Source organism: Pelodiscus sinensis, chromosome 2 (assembly GCF_049634645.1).
Source record: "Pelodiscus sinensis isolate JC-2024 chromosome 2, ASM4963464v1, whole genome shotgun sequence".
Classification (NCBI taxonomy): domain Eukaryota; kingdom Metazoa; phylum Chordata; order Testudines; family Trionychidae; genus Pelodiscus; species Pelodiscus sinensis.
The window spans coordinates 144,664,864-144,690,161 of NC_134712.1; the positions used below are offsets into that span (position 1 = coordinate 144,664,864).

Here is a 25,298-nt window from a genome sequence, read left to right on the forward strand (position 1 = left end):
CACAAGCCAAGAGGAAATTAATTGCAGGAACACAATTGCAGCAGGATCCATGAAATGCCTACCTTTCCTGCACTTCTTCCTACAACTCTGTGGAAGCCTTTCTGTGGTGCAACCAGGTTGTCAACCCTCCATGATTATCCTAGAGTCTTCAGGAATTAAAGGTTAATCTTTAATTAAAGGTTACATCATGTGAGGATACCTCCAGGAATAAGCCCAACCAAAACTAGCAACCCAAGGGAAGCATGGATTGGATGTAACCAGCAGTTTCCTGCTGGATTTCTCCCCCGGTGAAGTCCCATGTATTTCTATGGTCAGGGTATGTAGACGCTGAGGCTACGTCTACACTGCAGGCTTCTTGCCCAAGAACTGTTTTGCGCAAGAGTTCTTGTGTGAAAAAGGTCTTGCGCAAGAGCGTGTCCATACTGCCTTGTGCTTTTGCGCAAGAGATGTGCTTTTGTGCAAGAGTGTCCATGGTAGTGTGGATGCTCTCTTGTGCAAGAAAGCCCTGATGGCCATTTTAGCCATATGGGTTTATTGCACAAGAAACCCTGTTGCCAGTCCATACTGCCTTCTTGCACAAGAGCTCTTGCGCAAGAAGGCTTATTCCTCATGGGGAGAGGAAGAAGCCCTTGCAGAAGAAGCCCTGTTTTCCGACGCTTTACTGTAAATTTACTTGCGCAAGAACACGCATGCAGTGTAGACGCTCTGCAAGTTTTTGCGCAAGAACGGCTATTCTTGCGCAAAAAGCCTGCAGTGTAGACGTACCCTTAGTGTTTTCCTCTTTGGACTCTCTGTATTTCAAAATAGCACCTTCAAGTCCCCATATTCACCACTGCAAGATGATTAGAATATGTTTTGTATGTAATATGCCTCGTGAGGTATCATTTAAAAATTCTTGATCAGTTGAATGTTAATATCATGAGGTATGTCTACACTACCGCCCTAGTTCGAACTAGGGTGGTAGTGTAGACATACCCATGTTGAATTGCATGTACTATCATTGTCTGTGAAGTTATGAGGCATTGCTCTAGGTTTATTATTGAAATATGTGCTAAGTGAGAAATGCCCACAGCTAGCTTTTCAGGGCAACAAAGGAACAACTAACACTGACAAGACAGATTTATATCAGGACCAGCCAAATGTGTGGCTGCGCTATCAAAAAGAATCCACTCTCCCAGAGACTCCTCAGAGGGCTACCTAATCTCATGCCACAGCACAGATCTTTCTAGGAAATGGAGAGCCAGTGTAAATGAGAGTCAATGACATCATCTCTCAGCCTCTCTCCTTCCCCGTCTCAACACCTGGGGTTAGAAGACAATGACTTAGAACTGGGGAGATCGATCCCAGGCTGAGAAGGCAATCCAGCTGGTACATTCAGAACAATAAAGTGCCTGGAACATTCAGCTAGGTAAGAAAAGCTTTTTGACTCAACACTTGCTCAGTCTGTTAAAGTTAGAATTTAGACGCAATTCTGCTGTTATTTCTTATGTTGCCAATGTTGACCTTTGTGCCTCACGCTTATAATCACTCAAAGTCTATCTTTCTGAACTCTGTACAATTATTTTAATGTTTTATTCTTACCAGTGAGTTAGTCTAAAGTGGTTGGGGAATCTGTTCAGATTACAAAGGCTAGTGCCCATCCACTATCTTTTGATGAAGTGGCAAACTAACTAATGAGCTTGCACAGTTCAAGAGAAGGTCTTGAGCAGCGTAAGACAAGGCTTGGGGACTAGAGACATTGACAGAGGTCTCCCTGTAGTATATATAATTCATGAGTGGCTTAGAGATTCAGCTGGGCATCTGCCTCTACATGCTGATGGATGAGCAATCATGGTGCTGTGAGGGGTTTACTGTTTGTCACATGTGTAGCATTGTGAGAAACAGCCCAGGCTGAACACTTTGAGGGGACTCATCAGTCTCACAGTCTAGGTTGTATCCCAAGCACGTCACACCTTTTTATGCTTTGGAACATCTTATGGGTGTGATAGATTTGGAGCAGCTCTGTAGTGATTTATGAATACTTCCATGTTGACCTGGTTATTGGGATGTTTACTGTATGACAATATTGATTTATTTTAATCAGGAACTATTTGGGGTAAAATGCAGGAATCCTTGGGATAGTCAGACATCCCCTGGGGGAGAACAAGTGAGGGTTGAACACCAAAGAATAAGCAACTGAATCATCTGATTATATACAGTGTATACCATAGGGCTACGTCTAGACTGGCATGATTTTCCGCAAATGCTTTTAACGGAAAAGTTTTTCCATTAAAAGCATTTGTGGAAAAGAGCGTCTAGATTGGAACGGATGCTTTTCCCCAAAAGCACTTTTTGCGGAAAAGCGTCCGTGCCAATCTAGACACGGTTTTGCGCAAGAAAGCCCCGATCACCGTTTTCACGATCGGGGCTTTTTGCGCAAAACAATACCGCATTGTCTACACTGGCCCTCTTGCGCAAAAGCATTTGCGCAAGAGGGCTTTTGCCCAAATGGGAGCAGCATAGCATTTGCGCAAGAACACTGACAATCTTACATGAGATCGTCCGTGTTCTTGCGCAAATTCAAGCGGCCAGTATAGACAACTGGCAAGTTTTTCCGCAAAAGCAGTTGCTTTTGTGGAAAAACTTGGCAGTCTAGATGCAGCCTAAAAGTATGTCGAGCAAAGTCTTTTAGGAAAGCTTGCAGTGTTCTCAAGTTGATTGTCATTATGAGATATGCAGACAGACTGGGGTTATGAATTTATGTATTTGTGTTTACAGAAGATTGGACTCATATTCTGAGGTGTAGTTCCACTCTACTCCTGTGGGAGGAGGGTGGTTAGATAGGGATGAGCTGCCTCCCTAACCAGATGAGACTACAAGTTAAACCTCTCTGGTCTGGCACCCTCAGGACCTGACGGATGCTGAACCAGAGAATTTGCAGAACCACAGGATGTCAATACTGTAGCGATTGGGTCTTGTCTTATTTTTATTTTCCTGAGATGAATAAATGGAACAATGCCTGCAATGCTGCTTAATAACATATGACTGTATGGATACACCCTATAAAAGCCTATATCTGGCCAAGGCTTATCAGCTCTCTTCATAACAAAGTGTTAGTTTTGTTACACAGTTTTATTGTATTGGCACAAGGAAATAAGTAAAGAAAGCATAATAACCATGCTTAGCAGCATTACTAACTTTCCATTGCTTGTTGGACTCTTAGAAGACATTTAGGAGTAAATAATCACTAAATAAATAGCACAGAACACTGAGAGCCAGGACTGATGACTGCAAACAAATTTTATGGGACCGCAGGAAAGTTGGCCACACCCATGATAAACCCAGCTAAACAAAATCATGCTGGACCACAGATGTTGCTGGACCAGAGAATCATGCTGGACCACAGATGTTGCTGGATCAGAGAATGCCAGACTAGAGAGGTTCAACCTGTAGTTCCAAGCACCTAGCACTGTACAACCCAGGAAAAGACAAATGATGGGCCATTAGACTGATTGGGAAGAAAATTGTGAACCCTTCTAAAATGGAAAGAGTTTGAAGTAAAAGGCATCCTGAAACTGAAGGGCAGTGACTTGGTGGCTGCTGTTCATGAAATGCTGGATCCTCCTTTGCCTAAGTTGTATGCTGGGAAACTGTTCAAAGGCAATAGAGAATAAGGAATATTTTAGAAAAGGGATTTAACTAACATAGAAGTGTAAAGCCTGAGAATGCACCCTTATGTTTATTTTCTGTGTAACTTGTATAAGTTTGCTCTACTATTTCATCTCTGAATGTGTGGCTTTTCTATTACATAAACTTCTTGTTTAGTTCTACACCAAGCCAATCTCTGTTGTACAAAACTGTGTGGAGCTGATATCCAGGAGGACGGTTTCACACCTCCTAGGGTTATGAACCAAAGAGAAAAACTCTGAGTGTCTTGTATTTAAGAACTCAGGGAGGGTACATTTAGAGAGACGCAGGATTGAAAGGCATGTTAGTGTCATCGTGCAACAAGTAACAACACTGGTGAAAGCCAGGTGAGACCTTGTGCTTGTGGGCAGGCCACTAGTGTCAGGGATCAGGACCAAAGCTGCACAGCATGAAAAAAAAATGAGCTGGATGTGACAGAACCCCTTTCTGATCTGGGTGATCCAGTCAGAGCATAGTAAGGACCTTTAGGAGTTCAAGGAAGAGAGTCTTCTCCTCAGCCCTTGGACAAGAGTGATAGTTGGAAGATCCACACTAAAGGGTCTGGATCTTTTCAATTTTGAGATTGTATCTTTGAGGTATTCAATTTACCCCTTCAAATGCATTGCTTACAACAAAGATACAGATCTTAGCTCTTGCCTCAAGGGTGTGTTCACAACCACTATTTAAAAATAAAAAATGGAACAAAGAAGATGGGTGCCATACCTCCCCCCCCAACACACACACCCCATTCACTCCAGCTGCCTCCCTTCCTCCACCCAGAGATTGTGTGTTGGCTTCCTAGACCATAAATTCTTTTGGATGCCCAACATAATCCAACTTGAGTTCCTAGAGATAGACTCTTAGATCCATGCAATATTAAGCACTTAAAGATCAGTGGCCAGAATTTCAAAGGTACTAAGCACCCAGTTTCTAATGAAGTTAATGGGATCTATGGTGGTCCAGCATTTTTATGACATTGCACATCTTTATTTGAAAACTTTTGCTCAAGTCTCATGTTTTCTTGAGTAGGCAGGAAGCACAGTGGGGGTTTGTTATTCAGGTGAAAATTTCTTCTTGGTAAATTCATGTTTATATCTTACATTATGAACCATACACAAGAGGCCACAACCATTTCCAATAATGTTGTGCTTTTGGTAAACAATTTTTCCTGTATCTACCTAGCAAACAGATTGAATGGTATGGCCTCCAGTTTCCTTTTGTCTTTCATCCTTCACTGCAACTACTGATACAAATGAATTGGCAACTATTGTGACAGACTGAAGCCAGCAGTATGCCACACTCTGGAAGGCAGGTACACAGGGCACTAGATAAGTGGTTTTCTCTTTCCAGAGTAAACTACTCAAGCCTGCTGCAATAAAATGAAGACAGGAAAACACCTGGGGATAATTGACTAGATTGCTCCCTCAAGCAAGTCACTTAACACCCACAGCCAATTACAGCCAGTGGAGTTGCTTTAAAAGGCCTCCCATAGACAAGGAGAGGGGGAAAACAAAGAGTGATGGACTGGAAGGAGAAAAAGGAAGAAGCTGTGTTTCAGCTGACAGCTGGTTAACTGGTACCAGAAGGAGACACTTTGGAGAGGCTGTTTGGGAAAGTGGCCCAGGGAAAAAGCTGCCAAGTCCAAAGGAAAAACAACCACTGCTGCTGCTACTTTAGGGTCCCTGGGCTGGAACCTGGAGTAGTGGACAGGCCCAGGTTCCCCCCAAACCTTCCCCCCATACACCAACACAGAACCGGTCCCAAGAAGGGAGACCAGGACTATCAAGGAGCCCTCACCCCAAAACCATGTATTAGCCTGTAATGAGTATGGCTCACTAAGCTGTGGACCCTGCCTCCTGTAAAGAGAAAGGGGTTGTGTATAGGACCACAGCCAGTCTCTGAGGGTAATATTACCTGCCAGTAGCACAAGACTCACGGGGCATGGCCAGAACATTGCTACACTATAGAGTCTGTATGTGTGTGTGCGTGTGCGCGTGCGTGTGTGCATGTGTACAGTTCTAGTTAAGAAAGGCAAGTCTGGTTCCCCAAAGTCCCCTCTACATCACAGCATCAGCCAGGCTTCTGAGGAACATTTTTACAGACCTGTTCACCTGCTGGATTAATTAAGCATTGTTCTATTTCCAACTGAAACTGCCCACAGTTCCTACACCAAACAACAGATATCAATATACGCCACCTGCCCTGCTCTTTTGCTACAAGTAGGCACTTCATACAGCTTTCTGGCACAGAAACAGCTGTCTCTTTGAATAAACAGACTGGTAAAAGCCAGTCTAACACTTCCATTTTTCTCATAGACACAAAATCTATTTCCCAAAAACAGTGGCATTAACCAAAATGTGCTCATATGCATGCATATGAAAAGTGAAAAATAGGTAAGCTCACTGCAAATCAAAATTCAATGTCTAAATCAACAACATATTCATCAATAATTTTAAGCACTGTTCACACTGCTCTACTAAACACAATTTATAATACCTTTGATTTTGCAAGACGCTCTATATTTTCAGTGGGATCAGACCCCATAGACAAAAAGCAAGTCAAGGGTGTTCGACAGTCACTTTCAGACCACATTGCTTCCATATCAAGAATAAATCCTTCTGCATATTTCATGCTGAGAGATTCGGCAATGTAGTGCCGAGCCTGCAACAAACATTTCCAAATACACATTAAATACTCTTATTTGCATACCCCTACCCACATGCAAACCCAATGTCTATTAACATCTGAGGAACAATTCATGGATAACCATTGTGGGATGGATGGAGGAGCTTGATCTGACTTTAATTTTCAATTTAACCTATGCTCAAGTTACAATCTTTCAAATATTGTAGGTTTAAATGGAAAATTTCTCAATTGATGGTGTCCTTTCTGGAACTGACCTATTCCTAGTCCAAGACATATGGGCATCACCTCTCCTCCTGCAAATACTGGAGGCAGCTCAGATTTTATCCATAATGTTCCAGGCCTTGTCCATGTCTCCTTTACCCTCATTTCACAGGAGTACTCCCAAAGCTAACTTGAAAGAGTAAATTCTGATTGGGATACAAAATACAACCTTTTTGGCAGGAATGCCTCTTCAAGTGTAGTAAGTATATATATATATATATATATATATATATATATATATATATATATATATATATATATGAATACTGAGGAGTTCCATTACAAAAGCAACTGGAAGGACTTATGCTGGGTGTGAGTGGGTTCATAGTGAACTACATTCTTCATTATAGACCATAACTTCTCCCCAAGTCCAAGATATGTGACTTAGTAAGCACAGTAGGTGAATCTGAACCTTTCTACAGTTGGTCTATCAACAGCTGTGCAGACTTGGGTGATGCAGTTGATCCAACTGGCAATGGAAGATTTAGAAGTTTTCAGACCCCAGAATATAGGTAGAAAGGAAGTGAATAAAGATATTTTTGCTTAACTGCTCAAATTCCACTAAAATATATTTTAACTTTTCCTCTCACACCTAGCATGTGCCATGCTCTTTTTTTCAAAGGAACAATGCTCTCCTAAGACGCATGGGATAAAGAGTTTAGCTTTGTAATGAACATTACTGAAGTATGCCACAGGACCTTGTTTTCATGGAAAATGCAGTGATGCTCATCCCTTCTAAGACTGGAAATTCTGGAATATCTTGATGATATGATTACAATCTGGACCCGTCATCCTCCACTTTACCATTGGCTGGGAAATGGAGGAGAACATTTCTGAGAGTTCCCAGTTCTTCCTCAAGGAAGGAAGGAAGATTTGGAAAGAATGTCAGACTCATTGCCAAACTGAGAATGCAAGAGTCTTTTTTTTTTCTGGGCCAGGAGATTTATTCCCCAAAGAATGCCTGATCAATGAGGACAAAACCAGTTGCTAGGTTCCAAACACTGAAGAGAATGGATGCATCTTTGTTGACTTGTCTCTGGAAGAGTCTTGGTGGATGCAAAGGCCACAATAAGCTAGTGAGGCTCAGAGTTCCTTCCCCCGTCAGAATGAGGGTTCACCGACTGGGAGCAATTGTGATCAATAGAGCTCCCCTCCTCAGACTCCTCCTACTCACACAGATAATCTCTTGGCTTTTGCCTACTCCATGTGGTGATTTATGACACGCTGGGCAAACAGAGATTAAAAAGGGGTAGAAATTTTGCAGTATTACTTGAGGAAAGATCCCTAAAAAAGTTGACCTCTAGATGAGGTAGGGACACTATTCCAAAACTTTCTGTAAGAGCTGGACTAATGGCAGATGGGAAAGGAGAGTGTGATAATACTCTTTAGTCCGGCTCCAGACATAGAATTTGGAGTGAGAGTGGAAGGGGTATGACAAACAACAGATTAAGCAGTTTGATGGTAATTAAAAAAGAAAAGAAAATTGTTTTGTGTTGGTCTGGTCCATATTTGCAATGTGCCTTCCAGAGGTTCAAACCAGAGAGTTTTCTTTCCACAGTTTATGTGAAGAAATGAGACTGTGTCTTTTGACTATATCAAAATGTCAAATGTCAGAACCGTACTGTATAGCTGTGCCAGTGTGGAAGACCAGTAACCCTTCCTGGTATATAAAGCAATATAATAGTTCTAACAAAATAATTAATGTTAATGCAGATTCCTTTTTAATTTCTTATAACCAGCTATATAAAAAGGATTCATAAAATATTTCCAAACATTCAGAACAGGCAATTTGATTTCTGCCAGATATTTTGTGGGAAAACCAAAGAAACTTGTACCGACAATTAGGGATGTCATTGTGTAGTTGCATACATGATTACCTAATAAGAATGGGATGATCGATCAGTCTTGTTGACTACATGCATTCCTCCCCCTTGCTGCCTCTGTATCAAAGGCAGCAAAGGAGGAAGAGTGGAAGCTGGTGCCCGTAAGGGGCTGGCTTCAAGCCGGTTTCCCATGAGCCCCAGATCCATTTGCCCTCTGCTGCCACACTGTTGTTTCTAATAGAGAGGCAGCAGTGCAGAGGGTGAGGGAGACAGGCTGGAGCCAATATGGGGAGCCAGCTTTCAAGCAGGCTCCCCACGTGTGCCAGCTCCCCAGACCTGCCTGCCCCCCACTTGCTGCCTCCTACAGAGGCAACAAGAGGGGGGAAAGCAGGAGCCAGTGCTGAGGAGGGGTGTGTCTGAGCTCCCCACAAATGGAGGTTCCATCTGCAGGGAGCTTGGACCCCCGCGGACAGGGGCAGCAGGTGGGAGCCAATCCGCATGGGGAGCTGCCACCCTATGCTGCTGTCTCTGATAGGAGTGTGGGGTGGCAGAGGGCTCACTAGGAGTGGGGCCAGGAGCACACTGGCTGCCGGCCCACCACTGGGACTGTCAAATAGCTGTGTAACCTCTAAGATTTCATGCAGTTACACGACTATTCGATTACATAATATCTAACATCCCTATCAAAACCCCTACCTTATGGGTTATATCACGCATTCAATTCCTCTTCCTCACCTGAGCAATGGTATGATCAGGACACCAGCTACGGATAAGGAGCAGTTTACGGAATGTGTCCAGTAAACTGTCATAGCCATCAGGAAGAGGCGCCTCTTCAGGTGTCTCTTCATCAAACCAGGCTTTCCAGGCTTTTTCACTCCTTGTAACTTGCCCCAGAAGCTGGTTAAAAGGGTACAGATTAGATAACTGTACAAGATTGAGCCATGTCATGTCAAGGATCCACTTCTTTGGCTTCGGTTGTACAGAGTTCAGATCCAAACTTGCACCTCCTGAAACGTGAAAAGCATGATAAAGAAAGCATTCATTATTTAAGCCAAGAAATTGTGAGTCAACAACGTACTTAACTCTTAGTGGTAACAATCTTACGGAATTTGCAAATAGAGCTTTGGGCTCCCAAAACTGCATTGCAAAACATCATTAATTCAGAAGGATTTAATTTAACCCAAACCCCACAAAATGGAAGGGGAGAAAAGATGGTCTTGTTGTTCACATGCAGGAGGAGGAATCGAGAGCTCTGGGCTCTTAGGGCATGACTTTGAAGTGTGGAATGTCTCCTGAAGAGTAGAAAGTGAAAGGCTCTTAGCATTCCACGGGCCTGGTATCTTCATTTCTCCACAATTCATTTTTCTCATCTGCAAAGTGGGAATAATTGCCTTACAACGAGAGTGCTGCATGAATGCCCCCAGAGTAGGAGAGAAGATCTAGGAACAGTCACATCCTCCTTCGTCTAGACCAGAAAACTTGGCCAAGAATGAGGAAGCACAGGTTGAATCCTTGTCAACAGCAGTACAATGATCAAGCTTTTCTTGCACTCTAGAAGGCACAGCACCTGCTTGCACCACCATTCCACCCAGGCTAGTAGATTAATGAGACCACCATTGAATCCTTAACTAATGTTTGTAAAGCACACTGAGATCTTTGGATGGAAGGCACCAAATATAATTAGTATACATATTGCAAAATACTGGTTTGGCACCTCATGGATATAATTAAATAGAAACATAGTACAAGAGATTACCTTTGATGAAGGTCTGAAATTCATTGTGAGAAATTTTCTTGGCCTGCAAGTCAATCTTCAGTGCCATGAGCAATGTGAAGAGGAATTTGTGATTTTCATATAGCCCTCGCACAGTGTACTTGTATACTTCATAAGTGAGATGCTCAATTACGTTGGCTACTCGTTTGGCTGTGATCTGAGATTTCACTGATCTTTCCACGGATAGATCAAAAATGCCAAGGAACTGTCGTAAGGACGTCTGGTACATAACATTTACCAAGCTCATTTCCACAATTAGAAAATAAAGAATGCTGCCACGACAAGCAACTGGACGATATTCTTCACGTGCGGTGTTGATTTTCACCTCTGTCTCAGCTGCAGTGTTTAGCTTTTCACTCACCTTAAAATCAATTGAAAGACCATGCAGTTTAAGTTGTGTCACTTGTGATTTATAAGGCAAATATACAAAGAAAGACATTGATTAAGAATCTAACAGTATTTTTATTTAAATTTTACTTTGTTGTGTCTTTACTTTGCTTGTGTGTCTCTTCCCTCCCTTGCAGTGCTTGTTGTAAGAGCTTCAGGGCAGGCACTGTCTTCACATGTGTTTGCACAAGCACAGCATGCTTTGATACTGCCCACTCAGCATTCTTTTATAATGCCAGGCAGAGTTGTATTTTCTCTAGAGGATGCAAGGCATGCTTGCAGAGGGCTCCCTGTGCTGCTGTGGGGCTGCTGATACCTGATCTCTGCAGCTGTGCGTGAGAAGCTATGACCTAGCCAGGCAGTGCAGAAACCCTCAGCCATTATTGCCAGGAAGGAGAGGATAAGGACGAGCTCCCAGACACGGGAAGCCACCCCAACTGATGAATGGATCCTGCCAGGGGCTCGTGTGTCTCTTCCCTCCCTTGCAGTCCTAGCTGGGGAGGTCTCTTCTCTGCCCTGCCAAGACCACAGCCCTCCTCTCCCCCACAACCCTTATGCTTCCAGGGATCTCATGTCAACATCTCTGGAGGACATGTACGGAGCCCTCTGCAGCTCAGCTCTCCTAGGAGTGAGTAAGCAGCTCCTGGGCTCTCTTTGCTACTGCAGCCAGGCCGGTAGCACCCAGTCCCTATAGGTACAAGATGCTGGAGGGAAGGAGGGAGCCTGCATTTGTGCCAGCTTTATCAACTGATGGTTCTTTCGCCAATTTCAGTGTGTCTGCTGAATCTGGCATTTACTGGTCTTTATTCATTAAAGTTAAAACCTACCAGACCTACTATTTGTTATGAAGTCAAACATTATGCAGTACTATAAAATGCAGAACAGAAACGGAGAGGCAAGTCTGTTCAGACAATATCCAAATAACAAAGTATGTATCTGAATTTATTCAAAAGTCACCTCTTCTGCAGTTGTTTTCGTGATTCTGAGGACTTCTATCAGAGATTCATCTTCAACCAGAGACCCTTCGGTGCTGGTTAGACGGAAAAGAAGACTGTCTTCAAGATCCTGCATTTTCCTCTTGTAAGATGTCACTTCTTCCATCAGCTTGACTCTTTCTGCCTCCAGTTCCTGTAGAAGAAAACATTAGAATCTTTAAAATTCACTCAAAGACTACTTAAACCCATGCAGAAAATGCATAATTTCATGCTTGACAGAAAGAATAGGATTTTTTCTACTGTCTCTCTAAGACACATACTGGTAAATGTTATGTTCAAACAGGCTGCATACACAAACTGTATTTATTTGAGTAAAGGAGCATAAGGATTAATGAAAATGTAGGCTGAGGAGCAGAAACAATTCCTGACAAAAAAGTCTATGAAGCTATGGTAAAAGATACATTGTTTTGGGTAGCTACAATTAGACTGGAGAAAGTTCTGGAAAATGTAGGGCAGGCATTCATCTTGCATAGGAGGGGAATTGGATAGATGCCCCATTCCATTTCTAATTTCTGTTATTCTTTGGATTAGCTAAGTACAGTTTTTCCCTCATATTATAAAGCAGAAGATGCTCCAGTGACGAACATTTATACAATGTGAAATGTCTATATTTCTACACAAAGATGGAAAATGAGAAGGCCTTCAGCCCTTTTAATTTGATTTGTGTTGCTCCAGTGCCATAATACAAACCCAAAGATGGGGTAAGTGGCCACCTTTAGAGTTCCTTTGCATTGGGGTATGGCCAGGAAGGGCCCAGCTACTGGAATACTCTCTTGACTAAGGATCCCACTAAGCTGCATGGCTGTGCAGCCACAAAGCTGCCTAATAAGCCCAGGACAGAAGCTCAGCGCTGCCATGCACAGAGCTTCCATAACCTAGGGAGAGGTGCTCTCAAATGTGAATTATACAGTAGGGTCCTGTGAAGTTCTTGTAGCCCTTTACTCCTTTTTTCCTGCACAAATGGCCTTTAACACCTGTTTTGTAACCACCATTGCTATATACTTTGTGTTATATCAAGCACCACCCCATTATGGTCCCATGCAGCAATTCTATTTACAGTGTCATTGTGACGGCGCGTTGGGGGTCCCCCGTCTCCTGCACCCCGAAATGGCACAAACAGACCGCACCAGCCGGTGGAATAGAGGAAGTTTATTGCCTCTCCAGGATACAGCACAGCACAGATGTAAACTGGTCACAGAGCTGGGCTAGGATGCCTCAGGCCCCCTTGAGATGGGGGAGACTGGGCCCCTAAACTCCAGCCTCTTTCCCTAGGCTGTCTCCTCCATGCTCCCAGACAGCCAGCAACTAACTAACTCCCTTCCAGCCCTGCCCCCCAGCCAGGGCAGCATTCCCCCTTCCTTTGTTCCTCTCCATGGGGGGTGTCTGGCCACTGGTTTGCATAGTGACTCATCCTGTTTTGCTGGGTTGTGGTACCCACGGCAGCCAGTGGGGGTTACCCCAGAGCCAGCAGCATAGAAACCAGCCAGGTACCCCCACTACGTCACAGTCATACACTACATTCATCATCCCCTTTTGCCTGAGCAAGGAGTCTCTTGTACACAGAGGTCTCCCTTTACCCGGACCTGCCCTCCCACTCCAGCACTTCCTGCCTATGCTTTTTATATCACTTGCCTGTTAATGGACTTATTGGCTTATTAATTTCTTAGTAACCAGGCATTCTCTGATCACATAGGCCTTGTTATTGCTGCTAATAGTGCCCAAAGAGCTGGCTGAAGCTCCATCTCGTAGCACTCTGTAACAGGCCCTAATTCAGCAGAGTACTTACACGTGTTCGTCTTTAAATATATCATTACATTCAACTGAATACACAACATTCATTCCATATTTAATAATTTAATGTGTCTCTTTAAAAACTGTCATATAATTCTGCCCCCGCCCCCCATTTCCTCCTGAATTAATACCCTATTTGCTAGGCTTCTGCCTGCAAAGGATTTTTATGGCCACCTCAATTTATAATATCAAAAAATAGCATCTTAGAAGAGAAGTAGTGCCAGCACTTCGCTATCATGGAGCAAAAGGTGCCTCTATAATTATCAACACCCCAAGTGGTTTCAAGCAACATCTTTCTAAGCTGAGAAGAATACAACTTCCACTGATTATTCATTGTATTGATTACTGTAGTAGCCTTTAAGAATGTCAGGGCTCTTTCTTTCATTTTTAATCTCTTGCTGTAGGTCATTATTTGTGTACTTGCCTTCCTGACTATAACAGGAGGCCTGTTTTTCAGTTTCTCCGATCCTGCCTTGTCTTTTCTTTGAACTAATTTATCATTATCAGGGCTCCCTTGGTTTGCATTTCTGTGGCAGAACATTAATCTTTTCTTGAAAGAGGAGGGATGCCTTTTATCTGCTAAAAAGGGAGAGGTTTAATAAATGTTTATCATTTCATAACTGCATCCCAATGCAATAGGTAGCGCTAGCACTAACCAAATATTCTTCAGTGCCAGTTTGCAAGGCACTGACTGATAAACTTTCAACAAGCAGTCAATTAAACCATGAAGGGGGTAAAGCAGAGATGACTAGAAAAGGTCAAAGAAGGTAAGAAATTATGTTGTCAAGCTTCACAGAGTTGATATGAGAGAGTAAAACACTATCAATGGGATTTTCAAAAATACTCTACACTGGCCTAACTCTTTTTCCAATTGAATCAACAGGATCTTCAACGGACACAGTCAGGCCAGAGATGAGCACATCTGAAAATCCCATGCTATATTTCCTCAAACACTAGAGACAGGCCTGGGCTCGCAAAATGGATTTCAGTTCAGGAACCTGTTTTCATGTAACAAATTCATTTTTTAAACGTTCAGATTCATTTTGGTTTTGTTGTTTTGTAACCTATTCTTCCTTCAGTCACTTCGATTTGGTATCACTTAACCTACGTCCTTTTGTTAATGAGCTTGTTCTACTTTCATTCTAAACCAACCCATGTTTGTATTTGAATTGAAGCCACTGTTAAACCAGTTAAAGCAACGGCCTGTAGTTCTGTCCTTTTAAAAGGGTAACAAAGCTTATTATTGCTCTGAGCATTCTAGGAAAAGGCTGGACACATCAGGGTATATGGTTTGCAGGACATTTGGGACAGGGAGTATGTTAGGGGGGGTCATCCTGCAAACAGTAATCAAGGCTGGTTGTAACCACAGGGGGGCTGATACATTACAGGCATACTGCTGGGGTCACAGCACTGAACCAGGCCTGCACAGCGCATAGACACTGAAGGAATCACATAGTTGTTGGAGTCCAGGATGAGAGACACAGCAGAGCATTTAAGGCTCTCAGAGTTACAGGGCAGGCAGTGACACTGCTTCTCACTGGTCTGGGTTTGGCTTTTATACAAATTGAAATATTACTAACCCAAAGATCAGCATTTACCTGTTTTTCAGTGAGAATGACACGGCCAAGGAGCTGATCTTCCAAGCCTTTCATGGTAACAGTAAAATCAATCACAGCTGTTTTTGCACTGATTTCTGGAGTATAGGCAGGATTAGCCAATTTAGTTGTTAGATATAGAGTAAATCCCTTCATTACATCTACCTCCTTGTCACCTACTTTTACCTGAAAGTAAAATATATTTATATATTTCATTTTTTTTAACAGCTGACATTCCAATAAACAGTTATTTCTTCCAAAGATCTCTCAAAGAAAAATCAGACCAATTCAGATACATTATTTAATTTATGTAAAAACAAGCAGTCCTGTGGCACCTTAGAGTATGACTACACTGCAACACTATTTCAGGATACACAAAATATCCCAAGTCTTCACAACAAGCCCGTTATTTTTGGCTCGCCATTCCAATATCCCTGTAAACCTCATTCTATGAGGAGTCACGGACGTTTTGGAATAGCACTTTATTTTGAAATCTGGTGCTGTGTAGACAGTGCCAAATGATGAAATAAGATATTATGAAATTGCATCGAAATAAGATACTCAATTTGTGTAGCTCAAACTGCGTATCTTATTTCGAGTTACGGTGCTGTGTAGCGGCACCCTTGGAAACTAACAAAAATATATACAGTATCATGAGCTTTCATGGGCAAAATCCACTTCTGCATATGAACTTGACAGTTCACATAAGTGATAGCTGTTTGTCTGTTTAAACATTTCAAAGGTGCCAACTGCTGCGGTGTCTAGTCCCCAGCTGATATCAGATATCTATGTCACTGTCCTTTTATTTTTTCATGTTCAAAATTCATCTTACTTTATGAGTTGAGCCAGATTTTATGAAATTTTTTTCCAAAATGTTATCAAGAGCAGGATCGAGTTCTTCTCCAACATCTTCTATTAACAAAGGTCTTCCCAGGGAGAGACAATCTTCTAGGTGACTTCTGAAGTATTTGTGGTTCAGAGATGTAACCTATGAAGATATACTTATGATAAAATATAGCCTTGCTTTATACAGTGATCAACATAAAAGGACGAAGAAAGGCCCTTTGCATTTCCTCATTGCTGTCTACTTTATTTGCTACCATCATAGTAGTATCTGAGTACCTCATGCATATGATTAACTTTATCCTCACAACACCTATCTGAGGCAGAGAAATGCTACAGTGGATAATCAGGGCCACATATTGGGAAGTGGTGGGGAAAGCCATCAATTGCCATTGACTTCAACAGGAACTCAGCATGTCACAAGATCAAATTTCTTCCCAAATCTCGAAATATTAAATCGTCTGGTCACAATTTATTTATCATTCTTAAATTGCACGCGAGTCTGTTTCAGTCTTTGGATGAAAATAGAATCCAGTTCCTGCCCAGCTTGTTAAACTGTATTTTTTCAGGTGACACTATGATACACAAACAGTTAAATGAAGAAACCCCTTGTCTAGAAGACACGGAATCATAGAATTGCAGGACTGGAATGCACCTTGATAAGTCTTGCACTGAGACAGGACTAAGTGTTACCTAGCATCTTTCTTTATACTTTCTCAATTAAAATGTTTAGAAATGCAGTACATATGTATAAAGCTTTATATAATTGAAAAGATTGCTACTATATATGATCATACTTTTACCCTTGTGAATACTAAAGTATATATAAAATCACCATGACACTGTGCCAATTGCTTCTGTCAAAATGAGGTTGATGGATGAAATGAGATTAAGAAATTAGATAAACACAACAACCCTAAAGGAAATGACAATGTCCCAGATGTGATGTTATACCCTAACTCACCCATCCAAGGATCTGGCCTAACCCTTTTCACCCCATGACCTCTAACTGTAAAGCCAACCTTACATAGGGAGATGCTACCATGGAGGTTTTCAACAGGTTAACTGACAGAGAAGGAGGAGGAACGCTGAGGAGCAAGAACACTGTTTGCCACAGCCCCAAAGGCAGAAAAGTTGAAATGGAAGGATGAAGGATGAAAGCCAAAGAAACCACCATGTCTGCTACTGGCAGCAAGTAGGGGCGCATGGCCACCTGGCCAGACTACACGACACCAAAACACAGCTGTTAATTTTGATTGGATGTATTCCTGGAGATTTCATCACATGACATAATCTTTAATTAAAAATTAATCTTTAATTCCTAAAGATGTCCGACAATCCTGGAGGGCTGGCAACCCTAAGAGCAGCCCAAATTCCAGAATTGTGAAAGGTTCTGGGCTATGAGAGGGTGGAGGGGAAAGAACAAAAGTAACTCACTACCTCTATTAGATTAACAATAGATGTATTTAACGAAAAATGGGACAAATGAGATTAATTAACTTTTAAAATTAATTTGATGGAAATTTTACAAAATCAATATGAATACCTTCTGGAACGCAGAACCTATAATGAATCAGCTGTGATGCATTCCCTTGCCCGTTATATTTGCTTCCTCTCGTTTAATACTTATATAAGGATATCAACAATTCTGTTCATCTTTAAATAAGTCTAATATTTGCCCTCTAAGAACAAATGTGTAATAAATATATATCTCATATCACAAGTTTAAAAGGGGTCATTATAAATGACCATCTTTTACAATTTTCTTTTCAGTTAGTCTTGTGGAAAACCACGGTGAGGTGTCGATCTATAAATGTTCCTTTTTCTTTTTCAGTACTCTAGTTTTTTTTTTTTAAATCTCTCTCTTTTTACACTCTAGCTTTTCTCATTATTTTAGCTGCAGTTCTTTTATCATGTGGTTTTACAAATCAGGAACTGGGTTACAGTTCTGAGTCATATGCCAAATGTTACTGGCTTCCCTCTCTAGATAATTAGGATCTCAGAGAACTGGTAAATTCCTACTTAGCTAAAACACATAGAAGTAAATTAGTTAACACTTCGAGTATGTCTACACAGCGGTGCTATTTTGGGATAATGTCCATTATTCCAGAATAATGCTGTGCATACCTTAACAGCACACCCATTATTTCAAAAAAGATTTGAAATAACAGGCATCTTATTCCAGCTTCTTGTAAATCTCGTTGCACAAGGAATAAGGAAGATGCTGGAATAGCACTCTATTTCGAACTTTGGCACAGTGTAGACAGCACTAAATTTCAAAATAGGCTATCTAGAAATAAGCTACGCAATTTGTGTAGCTCAATGTATACACACACACATCCATTTTTTTCATGGCAGGTCTCTGCAGATATTTTATACCATTTTTTTTCCTCTTTTCTCATTTTATTTTTTCATGCTTGTAGCTGTCTTTCTTCACTGTTTTTAAGCGTGGTGATATTTATCAAGCAGTGACTTAAGGTGTTGAGCCTATTATGAAATCCTATTGGTTTCCCTCCCTACGTGATATGGCCTTCTGTTGGGGGTCAATGAGCACTACAGAAAGATCAGGGTTTAAGTCATAACACCCAGGACATCATAATTACCCAGGATATTTATATCTTTTCTATCAGTCTTTTTTCTCATCCATTAACTTCATTTTGACAGGATCTATAGGGCAGTATACTACTCACCACATTCATAGTGATGGGAGATCCCTGTGCTAAATTGCGGTTATGTGATAAAATTGCAATCCTCATGTACCTTTTACTGCCTCAGTAGCACTTTTTCAATAATCCATCTCAAGCAGATATTGGACTTTAAATCCATCAAACATGCAGGATTGCACCACTGCTCATCTTGGATACTGGAGCAGTAGAGTTTGGGCGGGAGGTAAAAATTCCACACTTGCAGAGGAGAATGAGAAATTTCTTATTTGATAACTTTCTTTCAGTTAGCAGTTTCTCTCTTCATCCACTACTAATGGGCTAATAACCCCTAACTATGGAATTCATAGGCGGGTGTTGTTGGAAGCTCCAGGACTAAGCTCCAACCTTCAGGTCAGGCCAACAATATAGTTCTTCCAAAGCTGTAGAAACCCACCAGTATTCAATTATTAGCAGTAAGTCATTTTGGTATAATGCCCATCAGACATGTCTGAACTTATGTTCGCCAAGCACATGGCCTAAGACATAAGTAGACCCCTTCTTGGGATTTTCCCCTCGCCTCACTTGGGCTACGTCTACACTGCAGCGCTATTTCGGGATACCAGAGGTATCCCAAAATAGCTATTCTGCATCTTTTGCGCATGCCCATTATTTCAAAATCTAACAGGCTCACTATTCTGACGTCCCTGGAAACCTCATTCCACGAGAGCAAGGGACATTTCAGAATAGCCATTTATTGTGAAATAAGTGTTGTGTAGATAGCGCCAAATTTCAAAATAAGGTATTTCGAAATTGACTCAAAATAAGCTATGCAATTTGCACTACTCAAATTGCATAGCTTATTTTGAGCTATGGGTGCAGTGTAGATGCACCTTTATGCTGCAAGTAACAAAGATGCTGAGAAGACAAAAAATTTCAACTGACAGGCTGGCCCAGGTTAAAAGAGAAACCTGTTTCTTAAAGACTGTAAGACCCAGTGTAATGAAAACATTGTTTGATCTAAATACTGTCTAGTGTGATAAAGATTAAGGTTCAGACTGAGTGCTTGTATTTATTTTATTTTGATGACCACTCTGACTTTTATGTCTATTACGTATAATCACTTAAAGTATATCTTTCTTAACCAATAAATTTGTTTTGCTGTTTATCTTTATCAGTGAGTTTTCGGGCAGTATTTGGTAAATCTGCTGAGGTTTACAACAGCTAGTGAATGTCCTCTTTCCATTGATGAAATAGTGAACCAATTAATAAATTTTCACTGAACAATAAAGGATGTAGTGCAAAATGGTGTATCCCTGAGCAACAGTGTGGGGAGCTGGGGGATTTGGCTGATGCTTTTCTCTGATTCCGGGGGGTACGTCTACACTACAATGTTAATTCGAACTAACTTAGTTCGAATTAGTTAATTCGAACTAAGCTAATTCGAACTTACGCGTCTAGAACTAAAAACTAGTTTGAATTAGCGTTTTGCTAATTCGAACTAGCAAGTCCACATTGAGTGGACCCTGAACAGGGCTTAAGGATGGCCGGAAGCAGTGCCGGCAGGGCATCAGAGGAGGACTTAGAGCGTGGAGATGCTGTCTCAGGCTAGCCGAGGGCTGCGCTTAAAGGGTCCCGACCCCTACCCCGGACAGACAGTTCTAAGGGGTTCCCCGCTTGCAAAGAAGTCCTGGCTTGGATTGCCCGGAGTACCCACACTGGGCACATCACACCACTCGGCCATCAGACCGGCTGCACTTGCCGCAGGCTGCCATCTGGGGAGAGGGGGCAATTGGGGGGCTGCAGGAGAGCTTCCACCCCCAGAAGCCCACAGAGCCAGCCCAGTCCTCCCCATCGGGGTCTCGTACCCCATTCCTCCCTCACCTCCTTCCACTTACCCTTCCCTAGCCCCCCTTCTTATTGATGTACAAAATAAAGATAACGTTTCTTCCAACATTGACTCTGTCTTTATTGAACAAAACTGGGGGAGACTGGGAAAAGGAGGTGGGAGAGGGGAAGAGAGAGGGTGGGAGAGGGGAGGGCAACTAACATGATCAGGGGTTGGGAACAGGTCCCAGATGAAGAGAGGCTACAGAGACTGGGACTGTTCAGCTTAGAAAAGAGGAGATGGAGCGGGGACAGGATAGAGGTCTCTAAAAGCAGGGGTTGGGTGGAGAGGGTGCATTCAGAAAAGTTCTTCATGAGTTCCCATAAAGAAGGACTAGAGGACACCAAAGGAAAGGAATGGGTAGCAGGCTTGAAACTAGTAAGAGAAAGTTGTTGTTGTTGACAAAGCAAATAGTTAACCTGTGGAACTCCTTGCTGCAGGAGGCTGTGAAGGCTAGAACTGGAACAGAGTTTAAAGGGAAGTGAGATCAAGTCATGGAGGTTGGGTCCATGGAGTAGTCTTAGCCAGGGGGTAGGAGTGGTGTCCCTGCCCAAAGTTTGTGGAAGGCTGGAGAGGGATGGCACGAGACAAATGGCTTGGTCACTGTCTTCGGTCCATCCCCTCCAGGGTCCCTAGGGTTGGCCGCTGTCGGCAGACAGGCTACTGGGCTAGATGGACCTTTGGTCTGACCCAGGATGGCCATTGTAAGCTCAGGGTCAGGGGTCTCAGTGGACCCCCTTGATTTTCATGCACACCTGCTCCTGGGTGGCCAGGCTGGCAGCTCTCCTGCCCTAGACGGCCACTTTCCTGTGCCTAGTGCGGAGATCGTGGACAAGGTCCACGATGTCCGCACTAGCCCAGGAAGGTGCCCGCCTCTTGCGGTCCAGGGCAAGCTCCCGGGAGCCGCCAGCCTGGTCCCGGGAAGAGGGGGTGGGCTGGGGGACATCGGGTGGGTGGCTCTGTGCCGTGCCAGGTGCAGGGGCTGCTGGCTGGGTGCTGGCAGGCTTGCACCTGGCACGGGCACCGTAGCCAGCCCGTGCCCCTTTAAGGGGTCCGCGGCCGGGAGGGGGCATAGAGTTTCCCCGGTGTTGGCCAGAGTGGCCACCAGGGAAACCTGGGGAGGGCTAGCCTCCCACTAGTTCGAATTAAGGGGCTACACACCCCTTAATTCGAACTAGTAAGTTCGAACTAGGCTTAATCCTCGTAAAATGAGGTTTTCCTAGTTCGAACTAAGCGCTCGGCTAGTTCAATTCAAATTCGAACTAGCGGAGCGCTAGTGTAGCGGCTATGAATGTTAGTTCGAACTAGCGTCCATTAGTTCGAACTAACATTGTAGTGTAGACATACCCTGGGTGACTCTGGGAGTATTCATGCAATCTAACTGTGTGTGGGTTCCATATATAGTTATGGTGAGAGATAACTGCACCTGGAGAGGTTTGCTGCTTGTCACTAGCAAAGCACTGTAAGAGACAGTCTAGGCTGGATACTTAATGGGGAACAGTCATAGGCTGCACCGTGGGGCTCCTGTCACAGACAAACATACTGAGCATTTGGAAATTTGTCTTCAAACTATGTTTGCTTCCATTGTGAGTATGCAAGACTCAAAAGTGAAAGTTGAGTTGGCTTTTAGCATGTTGTTTGCACTTACATGCCCACAATAACTGACTGTTACCTGAGAATGATACCTAATTTTGCATTGCATGAAGTACATGGTTTTATATTTTCTGTGGGAATTGCAGCAGGTATGCTTTGAAAAATCCACAAGAGATGAAGCTAACGCATAGCATTAGCAATCCTAACCACTGATGACCTCTCAAGAGATGAATGATGCAATCCAGTGTTGGAACTTTTCAAATCTTTACAGCCAGAGCCATGTCTGTTTTGATCTTCAAGGCTGTGTCTAGACTACATGCCTCTGTCGTCAGAGGCATGTAGATTAGACACATAGGCAAAGTCAAATGAAGCCGCGATTTAAATGATCGCGGCTTCATTTAAATTTACATGGCTGCCGCGCTGAGCCGACAAACAGCTGAGCTGTTTGTCTGCTCAGCGCGCTAGTCTGGACGTTCCCCTGCCGACATCAAAGCCCTTTGTCGGCAGCCCCGTTATTCCTTGTGGGATGAGGTTTACCGGGGCTGTTGACAAAGGGCTTTGATGTCGCAGGGGAGCGTCCAGACTAGCGCGCTGAGCGGACAAACAGCTGATCAGCTGTTTGTCCGCTCAGCGCGGCAGCCATGTAAATATAAATGAAGCCGCGATCATTTAAATCGCGGCTTCATTTGACTTTGCCAAAACAACAAATCTACATGGCTCCGTCGACGGAGCCATGTAGTTTAGACGTACCCCAAGTGTACAATTCTCTTCACTGAAATCAAAAGCTCCACTTGCTTTTTGAAGAACTAAATGCTATGAATGCTTTCCAGCAGCTGTTCAATTACAACGCGATCTGTTTTTCTAGACTGGGTACTGATTGGCATGTTGTCTATGCATGGTTTTGATGCATAACATGCAACTTGTGCCTTGCTGTGACTATTAACACCCACTTAAGAGTCTGGATGTAAAGGCTGGATCAGAAGGAAGAGTCTTGAACAGGACTTGTGAGCTCTTGTACACACATGCTTTCTATCTTTATCTTGTTAGGGATGATAGCCCACTCCTCCACTGGCTGCTAGGCCACAATGTCCCGTAGAGGTAGGAACCTATATTGATTTTGGCCATGGGTCAATACTGCCACAAAGAGGTGGGCAGCCATATTGATGCTGGTCACTGGGTCACACACAGCCCAGCTTAAGAAAAGCAGCCTCACTGACACCAGCATTAGGTCATACTACCCTACAGGTATGGATAGCAATTTGGACTGAGCCATGGGGCTCTAACACCCTTACCTCCCATCTCAAAGGGTGACAGGGTGTACCACACAACAGTTTCCTTAAAGAAAGATTTTCACGAGAAAAATTAGCCCCACTGGAGTGAGTTTCGCAATCACAGCTGCCACCCACATTGTGTACTGGGATCCTGGACCTTCCTTATCCTAATCCCGAGACACGTTCTGACCAGACTGGGCCAGAGAGAGAGGAACCCAAATGACACTGCCATCTCTGCTGGCTTCAGGTGAATCCCAAACATAGCTGAGATGAAACAGGAATTGGACTTTTAACAACAACAACAGCAGCAACAACAACAGTTACAACCGTCTTAGCTAGCTTTTCTTTTTCCCAAAAGGGAATTATTGCCATCTTTGTTATCATCTAAGAGTCTGTCAAACAAGGTTTTTTTCCTCCCCTTCTAAAAGCTCTCTTCAGCTAAAGAGAAAGAGAACAAAGGATGTTGTTAAAATGAAAGCCTTATTGAATATTTTACATTTCAAATGCTCTGCTTTTCCTTCTTTTCTTTATCTTTAATAAACAGATAAAAGGGTTTTAATAGTGTGTTCACCATGGTATTAAGCAGGCTGAGGTCTTCATATATCAAGCCCCAGACCTTGTTTAACACTGTTTGACATTGGAGAGTGAGTATGTTAACACTTCCAGCGCACATATTCCATCTAAATGAATACATCAGACCATGCCACCACAGAAGGGAACTGGTACGTACACATAGTTTGTTGAAGAAGCTTGTTAACTGACATGGGAGTCTGAAAGGCCTTCTCCCTGAGGCTAGCTAACACCCAGCTAAGTATTACAGCAGCAACCTTGTACCACTCAGGGCTTTCCTCGGTCAGTCAGGATCATCTGATCATGGGAAGGGAATTTCTCTGACCTCCCTGTAATCCCCTGAAGGTGCAGCTTTGTGAGGAGTGTAACCCACAAGAGACTCTGTTCCGGGCACAGACTGCCCAGTGCTCCTATGGCCTGTAAGCAAAGCCAGCCTTGGCGGGGAGAGGGTGGAGAGCAGGAGGCCCCTTTCCCTGTTTCTTGGCCTTAGAGCCAGCCAGGCACAATTCCCAGTAGGCTGCAGCCTGAGACAGGGCTGCACAGGAAAGACAGGCTTCTCCACATGCCCAGACATGTTGCCAGGGCACAGGGGTCAGTGAGCATGGCAGAAAGCCTTATGGGACCACCTCTGTGTAGGAGAAAAGCCCCAGCAAGCACCACCTCAGGGCAGAAGGCACAGGGGAAGGGGATACCCCCTGACTGTCACCCCACTTGTCTATTAACAATATTTAACACTGCCTTGCGAAGGACACACTTGCTTTTGCTTTTTAGGATTCTTCAGGGTTTGTAGTACTTAGCCTGAGTGTCATGAGACTCCTCCAATTCATAGTGGGAGAAAAGGGAACTGGGAGCTGCTACTTTCCCCAAGGAGTAGAGGACACCTTTCAGCAACACAGCTCCACTGTGGGACTTACCTGCTGAGCTGGCCAGAGAGCTTTTTCCTTGTTTTTAGGCTCTCTCCCTGAAAGCTCAAACCCCCTGAGTGGAATTCTCTGCCCTGAAGCCATGGCTTCACGCGGGAGGGCAAGGACCGACACATCAGTCTGACTCCAAGCCCTGTGCCCTGAGAACAGGCAGGGTAGAATCCTCTCTCTAGAGCAGCCATAGGTGCTGCCTTATGGAGGGAACGCTGCTTACATTTAAGCCAGGTCTTTGCAGGACAATTCTGAGGAGTCTGGCAGTGGCAGGTCCACGGGAATGAAACCATGTTGCTGCTACTTACCTGATCCAGAAAAGGAGAAGGAGGAAGAGGGTTATACATTGCAACTGCAGAAAACAACTGAATACAAACAAAGATGATAAAAACAAAACAGTTGGGAGTAACTGGACTGTGAACTTGTCACACTTCCAGAAGTAGAAAATCTGGTGTCCTGAGTTGAAGGGCAGAGATTAGCTTCCAGCAACACCACTGGACCATTGCTGAGGGGGCATTAACCTTTAAAAATGAATGGGGAGGGAAGCTGTGCAACAGAAAGGAAACATTTACATGACAAGCTGACTGAACCAAGCATCTGTATGAAGATCTCAGAGATCTGTAATGTTACCATAAGTTC

The 25,298-nt window shown here is 43.3% G+C and overlaps 1 protein-coding gene across 1 annotated transcript in view; it reads right to left on the reverse strand.

Annotated features, from left to right (window-relative positions):
* LOC102447295 (dynein axonemal heavy chain 5-like) overlaps window positions 1–25,298 on the reverse strand; it is a 296,662-nt gene that overhangs the window by 63,128 nt on the left and 208,236 nt on the right. The window contains exons 64-69 of the mRNA XM_014581788.3: window positions 15,771–15,926; window positions 14,942–15,124; window positions 11,515–11,685; window positions 10,153–10,531; window positions 9,132–9,403; window positions 6,163–6,327 (exon numbers count right to left, since the gene is read on the reverse strand). Coding sequence (XP_014437274.2) covers window positions 6,163–6,327; window positions 9,132–9,403; window positions 10,153–10,531; window positions 11,515–11,685; window positions 14,942–15,124; window positions 15,771–15,926 — 1,326 coding nt within the window. The remainder of the gene's footprint in view (window positions 1–6,162; window positions 6,328–9,131; window positions 9,404–10,152; window positions 10,532–11,514; window positions 11,686–14,941; window positions 15,125–15,770; window positions 15,927–25,298) is intronic.